This window comes from Chelonia mydas, chromosome 2 (assembly GCF_015237465.2).
Source record: "Chelonia mydas isolate rCheMyd1 chromosome 2, rCheMyd1.pri.v2, whole genome shotgun sequence".
Lineage (NCBI taxonomy): Eukaryota > Metazoa > Chordata > Testudines > Cheloniidae > Chelonia > Chelonia mydas.
Window position 1 is genome coordinate 261,491,499 of NC_057850.1, and position 22,539 is coordinate 261,514,037.

At 67.8% G+C, this 22,539-nt stretch overlaps 2 protein-coding genes across 17 annotated transcripts in view; both read left to right on the forward strand.

The window, feature by feature from the left end:
* The first annotated feature begins 227 nt into the window (after positions 1-227).
* Positions 228-16,545, forward strand: LOC114022475. Of its 13 annotated transcripts, none has more exons than XM_037891483.2 (17): positions 228-339; positions 1,776-1,882; positions 3,273-3,412; positions 3,500-3,636; positions 4,449-4,601; positions 6,099-6,591; positions 6,829-6,921; positions 7,517-7,604; positions 7,828-8,027; positions 8,095-8,337; positions 11,365-11,463; positions 11,756-11,949; positions 14,024-14,198; positions 14,533-14,689; positions 15,092-15,245; positions 15,832-15,943; positions 16,135-16,545. In XM_037891483.2, exons 1-17 carry the CDS (start codon positions 325-327, stop codon positions 16,308-16,310), a joined length of 2,736 nt encoding a protein of 911 aa, XP_037747411.1. In that variant the 5' UTR covers positions 228-324; the 3' UTR covers positions 16,311-16,545. The 13 variants fall into 13 exon arrangements, with proteins under 13 accessions (XP_037747411.1, XP_043397797.1, XP_043397798.1 ...); XM_037891488.2 differs by lacking the exon at positions 228-339 and adding an exon at positions 724-767; XM_037891490.2 differs by lacking the exon at positions 228-339 and adding an exon at positions 1,057-1,142.
* A 4,760-nt stretch (positions 16,546-21,305) lies between these two features.
* The window catches only part of ASIC3 (acid sensing ion channel subunit 3), a 38,937-nt gene continuing 37,703 nt past the window's right edge, over positions 21,306-22,539 (forward strand). For 2 of the 4 annotated variants that reach the window (XM_037891492.2, XM_043541872.1), the window contains exon 1: positions 21,317-22,312. In XM_037891492.2, coding sequence (XP_037747420.1) covers positions 21,758-22,312 — 555 coding nt within the window. In that variant the 5' untranslated portion in view covers positions 21,317-21,757. Of the gene's footprint in view, positions 22,313-22,539 lie in introns of all 4 variants that reach the window. The other 2 variants (XM_043541871.1, XM_043541873.1) reach the window with 2 other exon arrangements.

Here is a 22,539-nt window from a genome sequence, read left to right on the forward strand (position 1 = left end):
GCCCCCAGCTGCACCCCAACCCCCTGCGCACCCCAAACCCCAGCCCTGAGCGCCCGCCTGCCCCCCAGCCCCGCCCCACACTCAGGGCCCGCCATTTCCCCACCCGCACGTGGCCCTCGGGGCACAACCTTCGCCCGCCCCGGCCGGGACCCGGGGCCCCTCCCTGTGCCCGGACGCCCCCGCGCCCCCCGGGCCGGAGCCCGCCCCTCCCCCGCCGGCTCTGGGGCCTGGGGGGCGGAACCGCCGGGCACTTCCGGGCCGGGGCTGCCGGGAGCGGATGGACCCGCCCGCCGCGCTGCGCCCCAGCCCCCCCCGGGGCCCGCCATGGACCCGCCCGCGGTGAGACCCGACCCCCCCTCCGGGCCCCGCCATGGACCCGCCCGCGGTGACACCCGCCCCCCCCGGGCCCCGCCATGGACCCGCCCGCGGTGACACCCGACCCCCCCCCCCGGGCCCCGCCATGGACCCGCCCGCGGTGACACCCGCCCCCCCCCCGGGCCCCGCCATGGACCCGCCCCCCGCGACCCCCCCCGGGCCCCGCCATGGACCCGCCCGCGGTGAGACCCGCCCCCCCCCCCCGGGGCCCGCCATGGACCCGCCCGCGGTGAGACCCGACCCCCCCGGGCCCCGCCATGGACCCGCCCCCCGCGACCCCCCCCCGGGCCCCGCCATGGACCCGCCCGCGGTGAGACCCGACCCCCCCCCGGGCCCCGCCATGGACCCGCCCCCCGCGACCCCCCCCGGGCCCCGCCATGGATCCGCCCGCGGTGAGACCCGACCCCCCCCCGGGCCCCGCCATGGACCCGCCCCCCGCGACCCCCCCCGGGCCCCGCCATGGACCCGCCCGCGGTGAGACCCGACCCCCCCCCCCCCCGGGCCCCGCCATGGACCCGCCCCCCGCGACCCCCCCCGGGCCCCCGCCATGGACCCGCCCGCGGTGAGACCCGACCCCCCCCGGGCCCCGCCATGGACCCGCCCCCCGCGACCCCCCCCGGGCCCCGCCATGGACCCGCCCGCGGTGAGACCCGACCCCCCCCGGGCCCCGCCATGGACCCGCCCCCCGCGACCCCCCCGGGCCCCGCCATGGACCCGCCCGCGGTGAGACCCGACCCCCCCCGGGCCCCGCCATGGACCCGCCCGCGGTGAGACCCGACCCCCCCCGGGCCCCGCCATGGACCCGCCCCCCGCGACCCCCCCCGGGCCCCGCCATGGACCAGCCCGCGGTGAGACCCGACCCCCCCCGGGCCCTGCCATGGACCCGCCCGCGGCGACCCCCCCGGAGCGCCCCCCCTTCCTTCCAGCCGCGCCCCCCGCGGACACCCCCGACCCTCCCCAGCTCCCTCCCCAGCTCCGCCCACTAACACCTGGCCCCACCCGGTCCCTTCTGCCCCCACTGACCCCCCCCCGACCGGCCCCCCTCCTGTCTGACCCAGCCCCACTGACACCCTGCCCCCCCCCCGGGGCGCCCCGCTGTCCCCCCGGCACTGCCCCGTAACCCCCCCCCCGGGACGCCCCGCTGTCCCCCCGGCACCGCCCCGTGCCCCCCCCGGGGCGCCCCGCTGTCCCCCCACTACTGCCCCGTAACCCCCCCCCGGGGCGCCCCGCTGTCCCCCCGGCACTGCCCCGTAACCCCCCCCCGGGACGCCCCGCTGTCCCCCCCGGCACCGCCCCGTGCCCCCCCCCCCCGGGCACCCCGCTGCCCCATCCCACTCAGGGCAGGTGCGGCCCAACCCAAACACGGGGCAAGCCGTGACCCCTCCGCGCTGTTTCCCCAGACTCTGGGCGACCTGCTCCTGGCGCTCTACGAGATGGGATTCACCGAGGGGCAGGCGCGCGCGGCCGTCCAGGCCGGCTCCCTCAGCCTGCAGGAGGCCACCGAATGGTGAGTGGCCGCGTCCCCACCAGCCCGCGGGGCACAGCGCCGCTGCCCTGGGGAGCAGCCTGGCCCCTCGCCCAGCCGCCCGCTGCCAGGGCAGCCAGCCTCAGCCTGCTGCCAGGAGTCGCCAGGAGCTGCCATCGTGCTCTGCCCTCAGTCACTGCCCCAGGGCGGTGCTAGGGGGTGCTGGGCCGCGGGGTGGGGGCTGGGAGGGGGCCCTGGGGAGTGGGGCGGGGGCTCTGTGGGGGGCGCTGGGTCACGAGGAGCGGGGCAGGGGCTCGGCGGGGGGCAGAGGCTGCGGGGAGCAGGGCGGGGGCTCGGCGGGGGGCAGCGGCTGCGGGCAGTGGGGCGGGGGCTCGGCAGCGGGCGCTCTCTCCTCAGTCTCCAGCAGTGCGTGGCTAGAGGGCACTGCATGGCTCGGGACGCCATCTTTCAGGTGATGTGCAGAGCTCATGTCCTGGCCATTTGCCTTGTGCTTGATAAAGATCTTGGATGCTTTTTGCGAGAGGTGGGTTGTCAGGCATGAGTGGCTGGGACTGCTCGGTGTAGACGGGAACAGGATGACTGGATACAGAGCAACAAATGGGTCAGGGGGTGGATGGGGGCTCCTGTTTGCCCTCTCACAACACAAGGATGAGGGGACATCCTGTAAGGCTGAAATTGTGGGAGAGCAAATACTTGTATACATGCTGCCCAGTTAGCCTGTGGAACTCCATGCCTCATGATATAATTACGCCAGGGGCTCCGCAGGACTCGGAGAAGGAACAGACATTTACAGGCGTAATAAACTGCACTGGGGCACCGCTGTTTCCGAAGGAGAGGGTGTTTCTGTGACTCGTGCTCAGAGCAGCTCTTGTGAATGTCGCCCGCTCTCGGTGGTAACCCCGTGCTGTCTTCCCGGCCCGTGGGAATGTGCAAGCTCTGCAGCCTGAGCCCCCTTGGCAGAGGCACTGGAGCTGGCCGTGGCATTGTGCCCAGAAGTGCAGCGCCAGAGGCGATGGCTGGCGTGGCCCGGGAGCTTGGCTGTCCATTTGGGTGAAAGGTCTCGGGACAGCAGCAGGTTTTGTTCTGGTCCCATCGCTGCCTGGCTGAGCCGTCCTTCGTCGCAGCAAATCCAGGCCCCCCGCCGCCGGGGCTCTCCTCACCTGAGTGACTGCTTGGAGACCCCCGCCCAGTGAGCACAAGACCCTCTGCTTGGCCCAATCACTGACAGCAGGAGCGGGGAGGTGGCTGATCCCAGAGGGTGGGGGTGCAGAGCCGGTCTAGCCCCCCAGCTCAAGGGTGCAGGTGCCGATCACAGCTGGCCCTAAAGCCGCCTGCAGGGTGTGCAGGCCAATAGGCGGGAGAAGCGACGCTGGGGGTCCTCAGCTCCCCCCTCATTCTCTGTGCTTTGCAGGTTACTTCAGGAGAGGGGGCAGCGGCTCCAGACAGCGCCCCCCAAAGAGCCAGGAGGAGCAATTGCAGCTTTCAACCTTCCCAAGCTCCAGGCGGTGCCTTTGGGGTCAGAGGCTCCCCGCGCTGAGCACAGCTTGCCAGGTGCATGCCCCCCTACCCCGCGTGGCTCCTCTCCCTGGCAGGCGACTGGGGGAGCGGCTCCATCACTCTCTCTCTCTGCGCCCCCAGGGCCCAGCTCGTCTCGGTGGCCTGGGACCGAGGCTGGGCACAGCTGCAGGATGAAGGGAAGCCGAAAGGAGTTGGAAGAGCAGCGGCGGGAGCAGCTGGCTCGGGAGGCCAAAGCCGAGAAGCAGAACAAGCAGAAGGTGAGCACCGTGGGTGGGAGGGAGGGTCTCCGTGTGGGACTGAGAGGAGCAGGGTGGCGGAGGGCAGCTGCCCTGGACGCTCCTGGCACGTGCCGTCTGCTCCCAGCGCTGCCGCCCGCAGTGTCTCCAGTGCCCTGGAGGTTTTTCGCCTTCCTCTGTAACATGGGGCACGGGTCACTTGCTGATGGATTCTCTGCTCCTTGAAGTCTTTAAACTACGATTTGAGGACTTCAATAGCACAGATATATGTGTGAGGGGTTTTTTTTTTGTAGGAGTGGTGGGTGAAATTCTGTGGCCTGCGTTGTGCAGGAGATCAGACTAGATCATAATGGTCACTTCTGACCTAAATATCTATGAGTCTATGAGTTTCCGGCTGCTCCTTAGGTTAGGTTGGATATTAGGAAAAACTTTTTCACTAGGAGGGTGGTGAAACACTGGAATGTGTTACCTAGGGAGGTGGTAGAATCTCCTTCCTTAGAAGTTTTTAAGGTCAGGCTTGACAAAGCCCTGGCTGGGATGATTTAGTTGGGGCTGGTCCTGCTTTGAGCAGTGGGTTGGACTAGATGACCTTCTGGGGTCCCTTCCAACCCTGATATTCTATGATTCTATGATTCCTGTGGCCGGCCGTGCCCCCCAGAGGGGTGACCGCAGTTGGCTTTGCAGACTCAAGCTTGGGAGAAGCCCCTGAGTCTCTGGCGGCATCTCTGCCCCTCAGCCGCAGGCCGTGCCCCGCTGAGGCAGGGCGAGGTGCTGGGCCCTGCTCCTGTGCCAGCGGGGAGCTCCCAGCAGTCATGCCCAGCCTCTTCCCCCAGGAGCGGGAGCTGGTGCTGCAGAGAATCGCTGACGACCGGAGAAGCTTCCAGGCAAAGACTCAGCGGGCCCAGAAGCCAGACCCCCCGGCTGCCCAGGGCCACAGGCCGGAGGGCCCAGCCCAGGTGGCGAGTGACGGGCAGTGCCTGCTGACGGTGAGTCCTGAACCCCTGCTGCAGAGCTGGGCTGGCCGGAGGATCTAAGTCCCTGGGGGCCCTGCTCCAGCCCCTCCTCTGACGAGGGGAGGCCAGGGCTGAGGAGGTGCTGCCACCCAGAGGGAGCCCCTCCCTGGATATGCAAAACCTCCGGCTTCCCCTGAGAGCACGATCCTGCCAGGGGCATCTTGCCCTGGGCTGCATCCCACCGCCTCCAGGAGACTGCAAGAGAAAACCTGGAGCTGAGTGGGGTCTCAGCAGGGGGCGCTCTCCCCTCAGTCAACACTGGCCCCAGTGCCCTGGGGGGGCTGTGCAGCGGGGGGTGCTCTCCCCTCAGTCAACACTGGCCCCAGTGCGCTGGGGGGGGCTGTGCAGTGGGGGGTGCTCTCCCCTCAGTCAACACTGGCCCCAGTGCGCTGGGGGGGGCTGTGCAGTGGGGGGTGCTCTCCCCTCAGTCAGCACCGGCCCCAGTGACCTGGGGGGGGGCGGGGAGCTGTGCGGTGGGGGGCGCTCTCCCCTCAGTCAGCACCGGCCCCAATGCCCTGGGGGGGGCTATGCAGCGGGGGGTGCTCTCCCCTCAGTCAGCACCGGCCCCAGTGCCCTGGGGGGGGCTGTGCAGCGGGGGGTGCTCTCCCCTCAGTCAGCACCGGCCCCAGTGACCTGGGGGTGGGGTGGGGGGGCGCTCTCCCCTCAGTCAGCGCCGGCCCCAATGCCCTGCGGGGGGCTATGCAGCGGGGGGCGCTCTCCCCTCAGTCAGCACCGGTCCCAGTGACCTGGGGGGGGGGGGGAGCTGTGCGGTGGGGGGCGCTCTCCCCTCAGTCAACACTGGCCCCAATGCCCTGCGGGGGGCTATGCAGCGGGGGGCGCTCTCCCCTCAGTCAGCACCGGCCCCAGTGACCTGGGGGGGGGGCGGGGAGCTGTGCGGTGGGGGGCGCTCTCCCCTCAGTCAGCGCCGGCCCCAATGCCCTGCGGGGGGCTATGCAGCGGGGGGCGCTCTCCTGTTGGAGTCAGTGCTGATCCCAGGGCCATGGTAGCCGTACTGCAGACGCACAAAGCCGGGCCTGGCCCCTTGTGCTCATTAGGTCTCCTGTCAGCTGAGATGCTGATTTTGGAGCCTGGCCAAAGTCTAACTTGCTGTCTGGAGCCCTGCTTTGAACGGGGCTTTGTTTTGCTCACTGCCCTGGCCCGCGGGCACTGGTGCTGCACCCCGGTGTCCTTGCAATGCTGGGGCAGTGACCCCGTACACGCAGGTTTCGTGTTCCACCCCAGAGGCGGCTGCATCTTACCCTGCACTTGATGGCCTGGCAGGAGGAGGTGGAGGGGGCAGGAGTTGAGCCCCGTGCTGCCCCCTCCTTTGCTCTGAGGGGAGAAGGGGGCAGCAGCCGGTGCGGTCTCATCTCCTGGCCTCAAGTGGGTTTTGTCTGGGCACGGAGCCGGGCTGGCGGTGCCTTGGGCCTGGGATGCTGTGCCTCACCACTGGGCTCTCTCTGCCCCCAGATCCGCCTGCCCTCAGGCCAGTGCTTGCGGGAGCGCTTCCCAGCCGACTGCCTTCTGCAGGACGTCACGCAGCACCTCTCGACTCTGCATCCCGACCTGCCGCCATTCACGCTCCTTCAGGGCTTCCCCAAGCGCCGCTTCGGCCCGGCCGAGCTGTCCTGCAGCCTGCAGGCTCTGGGCCTGACCCCCAGTGCCACCCTTTGCGTCCTGGCCACCGAGCCCCTCCCGTCAGGCACCTGCGCCCTGGCAGCCCCCCAGGCCAGAGACGGGCCCCTGCAGCCTCCTGGGCCTCAGGCCTTGCCCACGGAGGAGCACGCCTGGGGCCGGGGCGAGACCTTGGGCCTAGTGCTGGAGCAGGCCATGGCTGAAGGGATGTTCCCAGAGGCCGAGGAGCTGCGGCTGGCGCTGAGCTCTCCTGCGCGCAGGGTGGTGCCAGGGAAACCCGGGCTCCATGGCCTTTGGGAGTCGACCTCCCCACCGCACCATCGCTGGGGTAAGCTGCCAGCCTGCTGGTCGGGGGAGGGGCCCTTGGGGAGGCGTGTGCCCACCTGGCTAGTGAGGGGCTAGGGGGCCTGGCTCTGGGGACTCCTGGGTGGGTTGCCGTTTGCTTGGCCTGCCCCCTCTCTCTGTGGGAGGCAGGGAGATGAGAGAGAAGCGGGCTCTGGCCTCCCCTCGCAGGGAGAGGGCAGCATGAGCCTTCCTGCAGTAGCTGCCGTTGTCCTTCCCACAGGCCAAGGACAGCGGCTGACACTAGAGGATCCGGAGCAAGAGCCCACAGCACCCACTGGGTGCAGCCCACTGGATGAGGAGCTGTCCCCTCCAGGTCAGTATCTCCCTCCCTCGTGATGGGGCAGGGCCGGAGCCTCGTGGACAGGGCGCAGGCTCCAGAGCGGGGACTGTCGGTGTGGGGGAGGCCCCAGGGCGTTTCCGAGTCCTGGGCTGCACTGTCGGGGATCCCTCGGGGGCTCTGCAGCCCGTGCCAGAGGAGTGCCTGCTCTGGCTGTAACAGCCCCGTCGCCCGCAGCGTGTTAAAAGGCAGCCCGGCCTGTGATGGGGAGGGCGGCTTGGTCCCACCACATCTGTCTGGCCAGTGGGCACCATACGGTGCCAGGGCCTCTGCGCGCACGTCAGGACCCAGCAGACTCCACCTCTGCACTGGCGTCGCAGTCAGCCCCGCATGGGCGTCGGGAGATGGCACGAGGGCGCCTGCTTGCCCTGGGTCCCCCAGAGTCCCAGGGCAGTGCTGGGAGGAGGAGTGCCCACAGCTCCCTGCCCTGCAGTGAGATGCCAGCTGGGTTAATGGGGGCCGAGGTGCCAGGAGCTCCAGGATTGATGGTTGGGGGATGGCTGCCCATGGGGCTGGCCCCTTTCCCGGCGCGGCTGCCCCCTCCGCTGACATAATCTGCTCTGATCTGCAGGCTCAGGGCTGGCTCCTTTGCTGCTGTCTCCAAGCCGGGGCCCGGTGGAGCCGCAGCACCAGTGGCCGGCAGAGGGCAACAGGCTCAGGTATGTGCCGGCAGCTGCGGGCAGCACCCCCGGGGTGCAGAAGGCCTGGGGGTCATGGCAGAGTTCTGCTGGGCCTTGGGAATCCCAGGAATCCAGTGCTGGCCTGTTTGCAAGGCATGGGCTGCGGGGCAGGGAGTTTGTGCCGGGGCCCCAGGGAGGAGCCAGCTGAGGGCGCCTCTCCCCAAGGGCGGTGGCCGTGGCCTGACCCAGCTCCTCCTTGCAGGGCTGCAGACGATGGGCGTGGTGTGGGCCCCTCGGACCTGCCGGGCGCCGTGGCTCAGGCAGCGGAGCAGCGCTTCCACCGTGCCTTGCGGGGCCAAGAGGAGCCGGCCACACCCACAGGGCACAGGAAACCCCCCCGCCTCTCCCACGTGCCTTCGCTCTCTAGCATGGCCCTGCGGGCGGCCGTGGCCCTGCTGACAGGTACAGCCCCATGGCCCTGCCCCCAGCCTAGTGCCCCCCAGCACCTTACCTGGTGTCTCCTCCACAGCACCCCGAAAGCAGTACTGCAGCAGCCTGGCCTCCCTGACGCCCCCGCTGGCCGAGCGCCTCCTGGCCTACATGATCCACCACCGGCTGCTGTGCCCCAAGACCCTGGAGCTCTTCTTCGGCTGCCCCATACAGAGCCTGGTCCTCAGCTGCTACCCCTACGCCACCAACGAGCTGCTGCGCCAGCTGCGGGCCTTTCAGAGCCTCCGGCACCTCAGCCTGGTCTCCTGCCCCCTGCTCACCGGTATGCGGCGGGGGTGGGGCTGGCTCGCCAGTCTGGGGCAGAACTGTTCACGGGGAAGGGGAGGATGAAGGGCAGGCCCAGGGACAGACACTAGGCCTGGGGTCTCTCCGCCCCTGAAGGCCCATGGAGCTCTGCCCCGGGTCCATGGAGTGCTGCGGGCAGCCCACTGTGGGGCAGTGCGGGCCAGGCTGTCGCATGCCCCTCTTTCTGTCTCTCTGGGGTGGCTGTGGTGTCCCCCCTCAGGTCCTGGCTCAGGACAGGTTCCCTTGCGTGTGCATGACACAAGAGTCCCCCCTCCAAGCTGGCACAGGCCTGGAGTGCAGGCAGGTAAAGGATAAATCGGGTTAACAGAGCGGAAACAAAGGGGCGTTCTCTCAGTGTTCACAGTGGAGAGAGGTGTCACGGAGTGTGGGGGAGTCCAGGCCCTGCACCCCTCCTCCTGGGATCACTGTGACTCTCAGCCAGCCAGTAAAACAGAAGGTTTATTGGACAACAGGAACACAGTCCAAAACAGAGCTTGTGGGTAGAACCAGGACCGCTCAGTCAAGTCCTTCTGCGGGAGCAGGGAGCTTAGACCCCAGCCCTGGGGTTCCCTGCTTTCCACCACTCAGCCCCAAACTGAAACTAAACCCCCCCAGCCGGCTCCCTCCTGCAGCCTTTGTTCACATTCCCAGGGCAGAGGTGTCACCTCCCCCTCCTGACTCAGGTTACAGGCTCTCAGGTCTCCCATTGAAACTCTCCTGCCACATTCCCAGGTCAACACTCCCCCCTTCCTGCTGTGTCACAAGAGGTAAATAGCAGAGTCCCCCAGGGGTCTGTACTGGGACACTGGGCTAGATGGACCTTTGGTCTGACCCAGCCTGGCCGTTCTTACGGAAAAGGTTCAGAAAAGAGCAAGAAAAATGATGAGGGGGCTGGAAGAGCTTCCATAGGAGGAGAGATTAATAAATCATAGAATCATAGACTATCAGGGTTGGAAAGGACCTCAGGAGGTCATCTAGTGCAACCCCCTGCTCAAAGCAGGACCAATCCCCAACTAACCGGGACTGTTCAGCTGAGAAGAGAGACGACTGATGGGGGAGAGGACAGAGGGCTGTAAAATCATGGCAGGTGGAGATACAGTGACTAAGGACGTGTTGTTTACTCCTTCTCATAACACAAGAACTAGGGAAGTGATGATTCCCCTCTATTTGACACTGGTGAGGCCACACCTGGATTATTGGGTCCAGTTTTGGGCCCCCCACTACAGAAGGGATATGGACAAATTGGAGAGAGTCCAGTGGGGGGCAACGAAATTGATTAGGGGACTGGGGCACATGACTTATGAGGAGAGGCTGAGGGTGTGACGAAGTGGGACTGTTCTTAATGTTTCCTCTGAATAGTGTGGGGGTGCCTCCGTTTCCCCTAGGCAGTTCTTAAGTATCTAGGGGGTGGGAGAAGGGTGTATGATCACTGCAGAGCCCTAGAGGGCAGGTGTGTGCAGGGGTCTGGACACAGAGAATGGCCGACACCCTGTTTCCTGGCTACTGATGGGCCGGGCCCTTCTCCCTGCAAGGTGAGAGCTAAAGGGTTGGAGAACAAAGGAATCAGGTGCCCTCCTGGCCTGGGAAAGGAACAAAGCCCAGAGGAGGAGGGGCTGGAGGGGGAGTCAGTTTGGGGCTGGCTGGAGACATGGAGTGAGGGGCAGACGTGGTTGTCTGGCTCACTGCCTCCCAAAATGGACCCAGCTGAGGGGTCCCGTTCTCTGCACCTACAAGCTCTGTGTTAGACCATGTTCCTGTCGTCTAATAAACCTCTGTATTACTGGCTGGCTAAGAGTCCCGTCTGACTGCGGAGTTGGGGTGCAGGACCCTCTGGCTTCCCCAGGACCCCACCTGTGTGGACTCGCTGTGGGAAGCACACGGAGGGGCAGAGGAGGCTGAATGCTCTGAGATCAGACCCAGGAAGGTGGAAGCCGTGTGAGCTTTGTGTCCTGAAGACAGCCTGCTCACAGAAAGCAGACTTCCCCAGAGTCCTGACTGGCTTCACGGGGAGCAGTTTCAAAGCATCGCCCAGGGACTCCGTGACAGAGGGAACTGGGGTTATTTAGTCTGCGGAAGAGAAGAATGAGGGGGGATTTGATAGCTGCTTTCAACTACCTGAAGGGGGGTTCCAAAGAGGATGGATCTAGACTGTTCTCAGTGGTGGCAGAAGACAGAATAAGGAGCAATGGTCTCAAGTTGCAGTGGGGGAGGTCTAGGCTGGATATGAGGAAACACTATTTCACAAGGAGGGTGGTGAAACACTGGAATGCGTTACCTAGGGAGGTGGTGGACTCTCCATCCTTAGAGGTTTTTAAGGTCAGGCTTGACAAAGCCCTGGCTGGGATGATTTAGTTGGGGTTTGGTCCTGCTTTGAGCAGGGGGTTGGACTAGATGGCCTCCTGAGGTCCCTTCCAACCCTAATCTTCTATGATTCTATGAACAAGGGGTCACCCAATGAAATTAATAGGCATCAGGTTTAAAACAAACACAAGGAAGTATTTCTTCACTCAGCGCACAGTCAACCTGTGGAACTCCTTGCCAGGGGATGCTGTGAAGACCAAAAGTGTAAATGGGTTCAAAAAAGAACTAGATAAGTTCATGGAGAGTAGGTCCATCAATGGCTATTAGCCAGGATGGGCAGGGACAGAACCCTATGCCCTGGGTGTCCCTAAACCTCTGCCTACCGGAAGCTGGGAGTGGGCGACAGGGACAGATCACTCGATAACTGTCCTGTTCTGTTCACTCCTTCTGAAGCCCCTGTTGCAGCCAGGGCCCTGGGCTGCATGGACCATTGGGATACTGTTAGGCGGGGGGGGCACGGCTCTGTGCTCTCGGCGGGGTCGAGGCGCTCCGGCCGTGTGGGAAGGGAGCCCTGTGTACACTGGTCAGGATCCCCCGCAGGTTCCCACAAAGCCCCTTGGGCAGGATGGAGCCAGCGGCTCCAGTGTGGTGGTGGTGTGAGGTCTGCAGCCCCGGCCCTGATGTCCCCTCACTCTCCCTGCAGACCAGGGCCTGTCCGTGGTGAGGCACCTGCAGAGACTTCAGCACCTCAACCTGTCGGCCTGTGTCAAGCTCACCGACGCCTGCCTGCGCTTCCTGAAAGGTACAGCCCGTGCGGGGGCCGGCCTGTCTGGTGGGCCACACCCCCTGCATTGCCCCCTCCCACCTCTTCTCCCTCCCTGCGTCAGGACCCCACTCCTTCCCACCTCTCGTTGCCCCGCCCCCTCCCTCCCTCTCCGTCCCCATGTCGTGGACCCGCCCCCTCCCACCTGCTGCCCCCTTTGTGGCTGGACCCCAGACGCAGTGGCTTGGCCCAGCTCTTTGTCCTCAGGCCGCACCAGTCTCTGCCCCCAGTAACACCTGCTTCCTCCCCCCCCCCCCCCCCCGCCCCGCAGGGCTCCCGCACCTCTCGCACCTGGCTCTGGACCAGACCAAAATCAGCGATAGCGGCATGGCGGATTTCCTGCACTCAGCTCCCTCCGCACTCACCCACCTGAGCCTCAACAGGACGGGGATCACAGAGCGCACACTGCACCTGCTGCCCCAGTACGCACCCGGCCTGGCGCTGCTCAGCCTCAAGCAGACCGAGGTGATGGGCCACGAGTGGGGGGCGGGGAACGGGGCCTTCTCCTCTAGGGCGCCGGCTGCGATCCCACCCCGGGACGGGGAATGTGGCACGGGGCCTTCTCCTCTAGGGCGCCGCCTGCGATCCCACCCCGGGACGGGGAATGGGGCACGGGGCCTTCTCCTCTAGGGCGTCGGCTGCGATCCCACCCCAGGACGGGGAATGGGGCACGGGGCCTTCTCCTCTAGGGCGCCGGCTGCGATCCCACCCCGGGACGGGGAATGGGGGGCACGGGCCCTTCTCCTCTAGGGCGCCGGCTGCGATCCCACCCCGGGACGGGGAATGGGGCACGGGGCCTTCTCCTCTAGGGCGTCGGCTGCGATCCCACCCCGGGACGGGGAATGGGGCACGGGGCCTTCTCCTCTAGGGCGCCGGCTGCGATCCCACCCCGGGACGGGGAATGGGGGGCACGGGCCCTTCTCCTCTAGGGCGCCGGCTGCGATCCCACCCCGGGACGGGGAATGAGGAGCACGGGGCCTTCTCCTCTAGGGCGCCGGCTGCGATCCCACCCCGGGACGGGGAATGGGGGGCACGGGGCCTTCTCCTCTAGGGCGCCGGCTGCGATCCCACCCCGGGACGAGGAATGGGGGGCACGGGGCCTTCTCCTCTAGGGCGCCGGCTGCGATCCCACCCCGGGACGGGGAATGGGGGGCACGGGGCCTTCTCCTCTAGGGCGCCGGCTGCGATCCCACCCCGGGACGGGGAATGGGGGGCACGGGGCCTTCTCCTCTAGGGCGCCGGCTGCGATCCCACCCCGGGACGGGGAATGGGGGGCACGGGGCCTTCTCCTCTAGGGCGCCGGCTGCGATCCCACCCCGGGACGGGGAATGGGGGGCACGGGGCCTTCTCCTCTAGGGCGCCGGCTGCGATCCCACCCCGGGACGGGGAATGGGGGGCACGGGCCCTTCTCCTCTAGGGCGCCGGCTGCGATCCCACCCCGGGACGGGGAATGGGGGGCACGGGCCCTTCTCCTCTAGGGCGCCGGCTGCGATCCCACCCCGGGACGGGGAATGGGGGGCACGGGCCCTTCTCCCCTAGGGCGCCGGCTGCGATCCCACCCCGGGACGGGGAATGGGGCACGGGGCCTTCTCCTCTAGGGCGCCGGCTGCGATCCCACCCCGGGACGGGGAATGGGGCACGGGGCCTTCTCCTCTAGGGCGCTGGCTCCGATCCAAACCCCGGGACGGGGACTGGCTGGCTCAGGGAGCGGGGAATGGGACACGGGGCCTTTCACCAGTAAGGGACACTGGCCCCGATCCGGCCCCAGGACACGGACTGGCTGGCTCACGGGGGCAGGGAATGGGACATGGGACCTTTCCCCTCTAGGAGGTGCTGGCTCCCATCCGGCCACAGGTCGGAGACTGCTTGGCTCGGGGGTGAGGAATGGGGCACGGGGCCGATGGGCATCAGGATGAGCCCCCCTTTGGGGAAGCTAGCCCCCCAGTCCTTCCCCACCCCGTCCTCCCCCCTGCAGCTGGAGCTCCGAGCCCAAGCCCCCTCCCCCAGCCCAAAGGAGCCTCAAGCTGGCCAGAGCCGCCCTAGCCGTGCTGCGTCTCCCCTCCTGAGACCCCGAGCCACTCCGTGGGAAAAGCTCATGTCTCTTCCTGAAGAACCTGAGCTTTTACTATGCCCCATGCAGGTTCCGGGGCATCTGAGGAAGCCTTATCTGGTACTCAGCTTCCTGGGCTCAGCAGCCCTCTCCCTGGAGTTCGGGGCCATCACTGCTGAACCCAGGAAGCTGAGTAGCACATATCCCCACCTCAGCTGCCCCGGAACCTGCATGGGGCATAATAGTAAGCAAAGATTTCCCCGTGCAAACCGCTAAAACCCACTACCAGGTGTCCGGTGGTGGTCGCTGCCTCAAGGGAGGGGAGGGTAGGCCTGTTATATCCAACGCCTGTGTCGGGGCCTCTCCCCTTCAGGGGGTGCTGGCTCCCATCCTGGCTGGCTCTGGGGACAGGGGATGGGGTAGGAGGCCATTCCCCTCTAGGCAGGGTTGCCCAGGGCGTGGTTCTGACGGGCAGCTGGTCTCTGGCAGATCTCGGATTTCTCTGCCCTGCAGCAGCTGAGCCGGCTGCACACGCTGCACCTGGATGACACCCGCGTGAGCCAAGCCTCCCTGGCGGCCCTGGCCTCCCACCCTGCCCTCTCCACGCTCACCCTGTCTGGAGTGCAGTCCGTGGATGGTGACCAGGCCCTGCAGCTGGTCTCAGGTAGGAGCGCCCTGGGCTGGCGGTCCCCGGCTGAGCTCGGCAAGAGCCCCGAGGGGCCGGAGCAGGGCCCCGGGCCCCCTGGAGAAGCAGTGACTGGCTGCCCATGCAGGGCCCTGCACTCAAGGTGCTGTGGCCGCCCACGGTGTGTCTTGCCGCCCCAAGGGCCCCTCACGTGCTCGGGGTGTGGTGTCCCTGTCGGAGCTGGGCACTGGGCGAGAGGCTGGGCTGGGCCGGATCCCAGGGTGGCGGGTGGGGCCAGCGGGAGCCCCAGAGCTGTGCTGTCGGTCTGGGAGGATGGGGTGAGGGCCACTCATTGACCCGCTGGCTGTTTCAGGCCTGCCACTGGCCCAGCTGAGCCTGCCATGCCGGCACACAGTCACCGACTCCGGCCTGCACTTCCTGTGCCGCCTGGAGGGGCTGCTGGAGCTGGACCTGACCGATTTCACCCACATCACTGACGAGGGGCTGCGCCATCTGCCCCAGCTGCACAGGTGCCTGGGAGAAGAGGGAGGCCTCCAGCCCCTGTGGGCACCCTTCCCCCCGTGTCCCTGGTTGGCGCCAGGCGTGCGCTGGGGTCTGCTGGGCCTGGGTGCTGGGACTTGGGATAAGGCCCCCCTGGCTGGCCTGGGGCAGGTTCTCGGAGGCGTGGCGAGCCCGGCTGCAGGTTGGGAGAGGAGCCCAGCAGAGCAAGGGCTGGTGGTGTCGGGGCTCAAGGTGGGCTTCCAGGAAGCCCCGGGATGGACCCCGAGGCCGAGCCCCACTGGACCTGCGTGCACACCCTGAGCTCCCGCGCTCTGCACCAGGGCAGTGACGCTGGGGGGAGGGGCTGAGCACTAGGTCCCCATGGGGGAGGGAGCCGCCAGCCCCCGCTGATGCCCCTGTCCCTGCCCCAGGCTGCGGCGGCTCTCGCTCTGCAACACTCTGGTGACCGACTGCGGGCTGCAGCACCTGCAGGGCCTGCGGCACCTCGAGGAGCTGTGCCTGGATCGGACCGCTGTCTCCAGCGCAGGCGTGGCCCGCTGCATCACCCGGCTGCCCCTCCTGCAGGTACTGGGCGGGGGGACACAGCGGGGCCACCCGCTCTGCAGCTGCCCAGGGCTAGCAGGGAAGGCTGGTACCTGGGTTCTCCCCGGGCATCCCCTGCCCTTCCCCCCGTGAAAAGTCTCTGCCCCAGCTGGGCCTGGGGCTTCCTGCCACGTGGGCAGAGCTGGCACCCTGGCAGCGAATGGGGTGCAGCATAGCAGTGGGTTCTGGCAACACCCCCAAGGTGCTTGGCCCAGACACTCTCCCCCATGGGAAAGGCTGGGGCACCCCACCCCCAAGCAGGCCAGGTGTGACCCATGGCAACGGAGGTGGGGAGGAGCTGGGGGGTGCCTGTGGCAGGAAGACGCCTGCCTGGGGCTCCTGCCTGCGTGCCCGGAGATGGAGCTGCTGCTCACTCCAGAGCCCAGGCAGGCAGCGCTGCGGATGAGCTGTGGGGCATGGATGGACACAGACCCAGGGGCCGGCTGCCCCCAGAGTGGCGCAAGGGCTGCTGTGCTGGGTGGGTTACTCGCTGCCCCCTCGGCCTGGGGGGCGGGGTGGGTGCAGGCCGCGGGGCGCAGCATGTTCTGACGCCAGCCGGCTGTCGCAGGTGCTGGGGCTGGCGAGCACGCCCGTGGGAGACGGCGTGGTGAGGATGGGTGTCAGCCGCTGCAAACAGCTCCTCAAGGTGAATCTGAGCCGCACCCGCGTCACCGACCGAGGTGAGCCCCCGCCAGGCCGGACGCCGGGGGAGGGCTGCCGGGCTCCCACTCGCCCCGGGGCAGCATGGGGAAGGGGTGGGGGACCGGCCACAGGCCCGTTCTGGGGGCGGGGAGTGGGGAGGAGCTGGGTGCCCGTGCCAGCTGGCTGGGTCGCGCTGCCCGGGCTAACCCCTCGCCTCTCTCTGCTCTAGGGCTGCACTTCCTCCGCCAAGTGCCCATCGCTCAGGTGAACCTGGACGGCTCTGGGGTGACGGCGGCCGGCGTGGCCAGCCTCCTGGCTGCCTGCCCCAGCATCGTCAGCATCCGGGCCAGCCACCTGCAGACGCTGTCCCCCGAGCAGCTGTCGGACGAGGAGCTCCCCAGTTAGGCCCGGCGCCGCCCTCCTATGCTCCTGCCTGTGCGGCTCGCCCGGGGGCCCCTCCCCATCGCAGCCCCGGGGCCGGCCGGCCTGCTCTCCAGGGCTCAGCACCCCAGCCTGGTGGGGGGGGCGCGGGGCTGCCGGGCCCGGGCAGGCTCCTCCCACAGCACCGTGGGCGCGCAGCGTCCTGCCGCAGGCTGCGTGGGCCGGTTTGGGGGCGTGTTGAATAAAGCAGTATCCTCTGGCTGAATTCTCCTCCTGTGCCCGGGGAGAGGCCCTGCTCTCCCAGCCAGCTTCTGGCACCCGCCAGTGAGGGGAGCCCTACGGAAAGGCCCCTCTACAAACCACGTTCCTTGACCTTGGGCCCCACAGAGCCCCCCTCTGGGGCTGGCTCGGTGCAAGCAGGGCCTCAGTGCTGTCAGATGGGGGTTCAATCTGCTGTAGCAAACCCCTCCTGCCCAAGAGAGGCGGAGCCAGCTGCCCTCTCCCCACAGCACATGGGGGACCCACCCTGCAGGGACAGACCGAGCCCCCTCCCCCAAGGAGCCAACCCCACTGGGCCATGAGGCTGCTGGGGGCGGGGAGGGGAGGGGAGCAGGTCACTGCCAAGGGAGCCAGGCTGGAGGCGGGTGAGTGAAGCTGAGACGCCAGCCTCTGTAGGAGCAGGAGGGAGACGCACGTGCCCCCCAGGGGCTGAGACTAGGGGAGCCCTGTCTCCCCTGGGCTGAAACGAGGGAAGCCCTGTGGCCCACCCCCGGGGCTGAGACTAGGGGAGCCCTGTCCCCAGCCCGGAGGGTGGTGACATGTTGAGTCCCAGCCCCCCAGGGCTCATAGCGGGGGCAGCACCTACCCCAGGCCAGCTTGTCGTGCCCACCCCCGGAGGGTTCCCATTTCCCAGGTCGGGCACCTGCCCCTCCCTGGTTGCAGACGAGGGGGCAAGCCATGCCCTGCAGGTCAGTGTGGTGCTCCCTGGGTACCCAGCCTTGGGAGGCAGCGCTCCACCACCTGCCCTTGGCGTGAAGGGGTTGGGTCTGGGGTTTGGCTCCCTGGACCCACCAGCCTCTAGCAGGGCCAGGCCTGCCCTCCAGGGCCCCTGAGGTCTCGTCCTCTGTAGAAGGCAGCAATAGGCACAACCAGCCTCCGAGTCCTTGGGGTTTCTCTGCGGTGCCCTGATCTCTCCGAATCCCCAGGCCTGCTGCTCCCACGGGCACAGACCACACCAGCGGGGGGGAGGCGGCTCCGGTCCCGTGAACGCTCAGCACTGAGATGGGGTGATAGTGAAAACCAGATTCGGGGGGCACTGAGAAGAATATTGGATGCAAACGGTTACATATAAAACAAAATTATAACTCGCTTTTTAGAGACTGAACTTAACTAACACGTGACCCTCTTGTCTAGTGACGCTTGTTTCACCCCGCGGTCTTGCCAGCAGTTTCAGCCGTGCCTGCTGGACGCCGCTTTCGTGAAGCAAACGTGCTGCCCGGTTCCTTGCCCTGGAGAGGGTGACGGGGTGTCACCTTTGTGCCCCAATGTACTAGAGCAAACCTTTGACGTGACCTTGAGACAGCCCTCCCCAGGGTCGCCAGGCGTCCGGGTTTCGACCGGAAGGCCCAGTCGGAAAGGAACCCTGGCGGCTCCGGTCGGCACTGCTGACAGGACCATTTAAATTCCCGTCGGGGGTGCAGCAGGGCTAAGGCAGGACAGTCCCTACCTGGCACCGCGCTGTGCCCCGGAAGCGGCCAGCAGGTCCCAGCATGCCCTAGGTGGAGGGGCAATCAGGGAAGCTCCATGAACTGCTCCCGTTGGCCGGCAACCACGGCCAAAGGGAGCTGCGGGCGTGGGCAGGGCACAGAGCCACCTGGCTGCCCCTGCGTCTAGGGGCCAGACAGCATCCGCTACCAGGAGCAGCGTGGAGTCAGGGCAGGCCTGCCTTAGCCCCTCTGCGCTGCTGACTGGGAGCCGCCTGGTAAGTGGAGCCCGCACCCCAAACCCCCTCCTGCACCCCAACCCCCTTCTTGCACCCTAACTCTCTCCCAGAGTTCATGCCACAACCCCCTGAGCCCCCTCCCAAACCCCAACCCCCTCCTAGAGCCCACATCCCAGCCCTGAGCCCTCCCAGCCCAAACCCCAGGCCCCCCCAGCTGGAGCCTGCACCCCAAACCCCAGCCCTGAACCTCTCATTTCTGTCCCCACCCCACAGTCCTTGGCCCCTCCTGCGCCCCTGCCCCAGCCCAGGGAAAGTGACAGGGAGGGGGGATGGAGTGGGCAGGGCAGGGGTGTTCGGTTTTGTGTGATTAGAAAGTTGGCAACTCTAGTCCCCCCCCCCCCCCCCCCCCCCCGGGTACATCTTCCTGGTACTTTTCTGTGACGTTTTCAGACTCCTGCGTCAGCGTTCGGTTCAGCCTGCAGAGGAGACCACCGGCAACCAGGCTCCTCCATTTGCAGGTGGGCAGCTCTGGTCCCACAGAAGATGCTCTTCACCCCTAGCCGCGGGCCTGGAGAGCATGGCTGCTGGATACGTCTGTGACCCCTCCCAGGGGGTCTGTACGTGCGTTTCACACGGAGGCTGGGGACTAGTGAGACACCGGCTGTCACTGGAGCCCTCCTGTGCCAGTCTCTGGTGCCCTAGGACGTACATTCCAGACACAGGAGCTCCCCGTAACCCTGTGCACCTCTGGGACCCTCCCCGTTGGCACCCAGAGGTACCTGGGTCAAAATCGACTACTGCACCCTTTGCCCCCAGGCCTGGGACAGGTGAGCGGCCTGCCCGGCTCCCCCCAGGTATGCTGAGTGGCAGAGCCAGCCAGGCAGGGCACAGGCCTGCTGGAGAGGGAAGACTGGGCCTTGGGGAGCCCTGCACCTGGCTCCAGCAGCCCTGGGCTTGCACCTTGCAGACCCAAGGTGCCCCCAGCCCCATGGCAGGTGTGTTACACTCTGTGCCAGGAGGGGGCTGGCTCCAGGCAGAGCTAGGCATGGGGTGGGGGGGTTGCAGAGGTGCTGCCAGCCCTTCCCCTCCCCCTGCGAGACTTCTGCTGCAGTCGGCCCTGGAGTGCGGGCGCCGTGCTGGGCAGAGAGCCTCAGCAACTGCCCCTTCTGCACCCGCAGCTCCCCTGCCCCACACCACGAGCTGCACAGCACAGGGCAATGAGAGTGCATGCCACTGCCCTGCACCGTGCCCCCTGCTGGGACTGGAGGAGCCGGGAGCTCCCCCCATAGCCAACCCCCTGCCCTGCCCCCCACAGCGCCCCGGGCGGGGACTGGAGTAGCCAGGAGCTCCCCCCCAGCCTTGCTCCAGGCCCCTGGTCCCAGAGGCCGGGCCCCGACAGCTGGCTCTGTGTGGGGCTGGCCCTGTGGAGGCCGCGGTGCAGGCAGGGGCTACGGGAGCCCTGCAGCCGCTGGCCCGTGTTGGTCTCGCTGCTCCAGTGCTGGGCACCTGCTCCCGTGTAGCCGTCCGGATTCCCATTCCCTCCCCTTCAGCCAGGCTGGCTCTGGCCGCAGCCCCGGCAGCCAGAGCTCCCCAGGGTCAGCCCCGGCAAGGGCCCTGGTGCAGCGTCCGGCTGAGCGAGCGGGGGGACAGGGGGCATGCAGGAGGTGACCTATGCAGTGCATGGGGGGGGTCTCCTTTGGCAGCAGCTGCCATTACTGGGTGACAATCAGCAGAAACTAACACAAGTGCCAGGCACTGCTCAGACCTGCCCAGAGCTGGGCTGGACACTGGCAGGTGGGGGACAGGGTGTCTGGCTGTGCCAGTATCCCCCACCCTGGCACCAGGGGGCGCTGTGCTGGGGAGGTGCTGCCCCCCCCGGCTGTGCCAGTATCCCCCAGCCTGGCACCAGGGGGCGCTGTGCTGGGGAGGTTCTCCCCCCCCCGGCTGTGCCAGTATCCCCCAGCCTGGCACCAGGGGGCGCTGTGCTGGGGAGGTTCTCCCCCCCCCCCCCGGCTGTGCCAGTATCCTCCACCCTGGCACCAGGGGGCACTGTGCTCTCCGTGGTCATTTTCCTGCCCATTGTATTGCCCGATGCCTGTCTGTGGGCCCCAGCCCCCCCGCTACAAGCTGTGCTCAGCCCCCCTGGCCCATGGGGAGCCCTGCCCTCACCTTGCACACCCAGCTGCTGCCAGCCCTGGGCCATGCCCATCACCTGCAGGCAGGGCGCCCAGCACTGCAAGCTTCCCCAGAGCAGTGCCCTCCTGCAATGGGAGGCCTGGTCCCCATGGGGTGGGCTGCCCCAGAGAGGGAGGGGCTGGGTCCCTGTGGGGTGACCATGGTCCTATGGGTCCATCGTTGTTTTCAGGTCTCTCTGCTGAGTGAATGGGGGGCCCTGGAGGGGATACCTGTGGGTGGGGTAGAAACCCCCGGCTTGGGATACTGCACCCCCCCTCCCCCGGCAGCATTAGTGCTGGGAACCTGCCAGAGAGTGTGTGTGTCTGCCCCAGGTCACGCAGCCTGAGCAGCAAGGCCAGAGAAGGAACCCAGGAGTCCTGTGTCCCAGCCCCCCTGCTCTAACCCACCAGACCCCACTGGTCCCCAGAGCCAGGAGAGAACCCAGGAATCCTGGCTCCCAGCCCCCCTGCTCTTACCCACTAGGCACCACTGCCCCCCCTCCCCCCCCCCCCCGAGCCAGGAGAGAAGCCAGGAGTCCTGGCTCCCAGCCCCCCTGTTCTTACCCACTAGGAGCCACTGCCCCCCCGAGCCAGGAGAGAACCCAGGAATCCTGGCTCCCAGCCCCCCTGCTCTTACCCACTAGGAGCCACTGCCCCCCAGAGCCAGGAGAGAACCCAGGAGTCCTGGCTCCCAGCCCCCCTGCTCTTACCCACTAGGCACCACTGCCCCCCCTCCCCCCCCCCCGAGCCAGGAGAGAAGCCAGGAGTCCTGGCTCCCAGCCCCTCCCCCATCCTCGCCCACTGGGCCGCTCTCCCTCTGCGGCGGATCTCGCCCACCCACAGATGGGTGCCGGGCCGGGTGCAGCCCCAGCTGGGCGCGGGGCCGGATCGGGCCCGGGTGTGCGGGAGGCAGGGAGGGGACAGCGCTGGCTCGGGCTGGGGAGTCGAGCAGCTGCCTGAGCGTGTTCAGGGGCGGGGGAGCCGCAGCCTGCTAAGGAGCCGGAGCCATCGCGCCGGCAGGCTGCACCGGCAGGCAGCCGCCCGGGAGACGGGCGCACAATGGGCTACTGAGCAGCTGCCGCGCGGGGGGCCCGCCGGGGGGGCACAGCCCGGCGACGGGGACCCGGGCCGCATTCCGTCGCCGTGGTGATCCGGGGCTGCGGTTGCCAGCGCCTGCGATTGGTGGGAGCGGGGTCCTGCTCTGGCCGCGCCGGGAGCCCGGGACGCGGGGGCCTGAGAGCTGGGCATGGGCGGGCGCCGCGGGCAGGCCAGGCGAGGCGGGGCAGCAGGGAGCCCAGGTGCCCGCCCCGGCGCTGGGGCGTGAGGGCCTGCCGGGGCCGGGGGCCGGAGCCGCCATGAGGGCCTGCTCGCAGGGCAGCGCGGGGGCCGAGCAGCTCTCCAGCCTCCAGGTCTTCGCCAACAACTGCTCGCTGCACGGCGTCAACCACATCTTCCGGCACGGCTCGCTCTCGCTGCGCCGCGTGCTCTGGGCCCTCTTCTTCCTGGGCTCGCTGGGGCTGCTGCTGGTGGTCTGCATGGAGCGCGTCACCTACTTCTTCACCTACCCGCACGTCACCAGGCTGGACGAGGTGGCCGCGCCCAACCTGACCTTCCCCGCCATCACCATCTGCAACCTCAACGAGTTCCGCTTCTCCCGCATCACCCGCAACGACCTCTACCACGTGGGCCAGCTGCTGGCCCTGCTCAGCGACCGCTACGAGATCCGCAGCCCCCACCTGGCCGAGCCCCAGCTGCTGGCCGCCCTGCGGGACAAGGCCAACTTCCGGCACTTCAAAGCCAAGCCCTTCGACATGGCCGACTTCTACAACCGCACGGGCCACGACATGGCCGAGATGCTGCTGCAGTGCAGCTTCCGCGGCGCCGACTGCGGCGCCCAGAACTTCACCGCGGTGAGTGCGGCCCCCGCCCGGCACGGCCACGGCCTGCCTCAGGCCCGGGGCTGGGGTGGCTCTGCCTGCGGGGGCTGGGCAAGGTGGGGGGATGACTCCAGGCCCAGGGGCAGCTCGCGGGGGGGTCCTGGGCTGGGTCTGTCCCTCACTTGGGGGGGCGGGGGGGGCTGCTGGCGTCAGCGAGGGAACAAGGTGACGGTTCACCCCTCCCCCACGTGCCTAGTGCT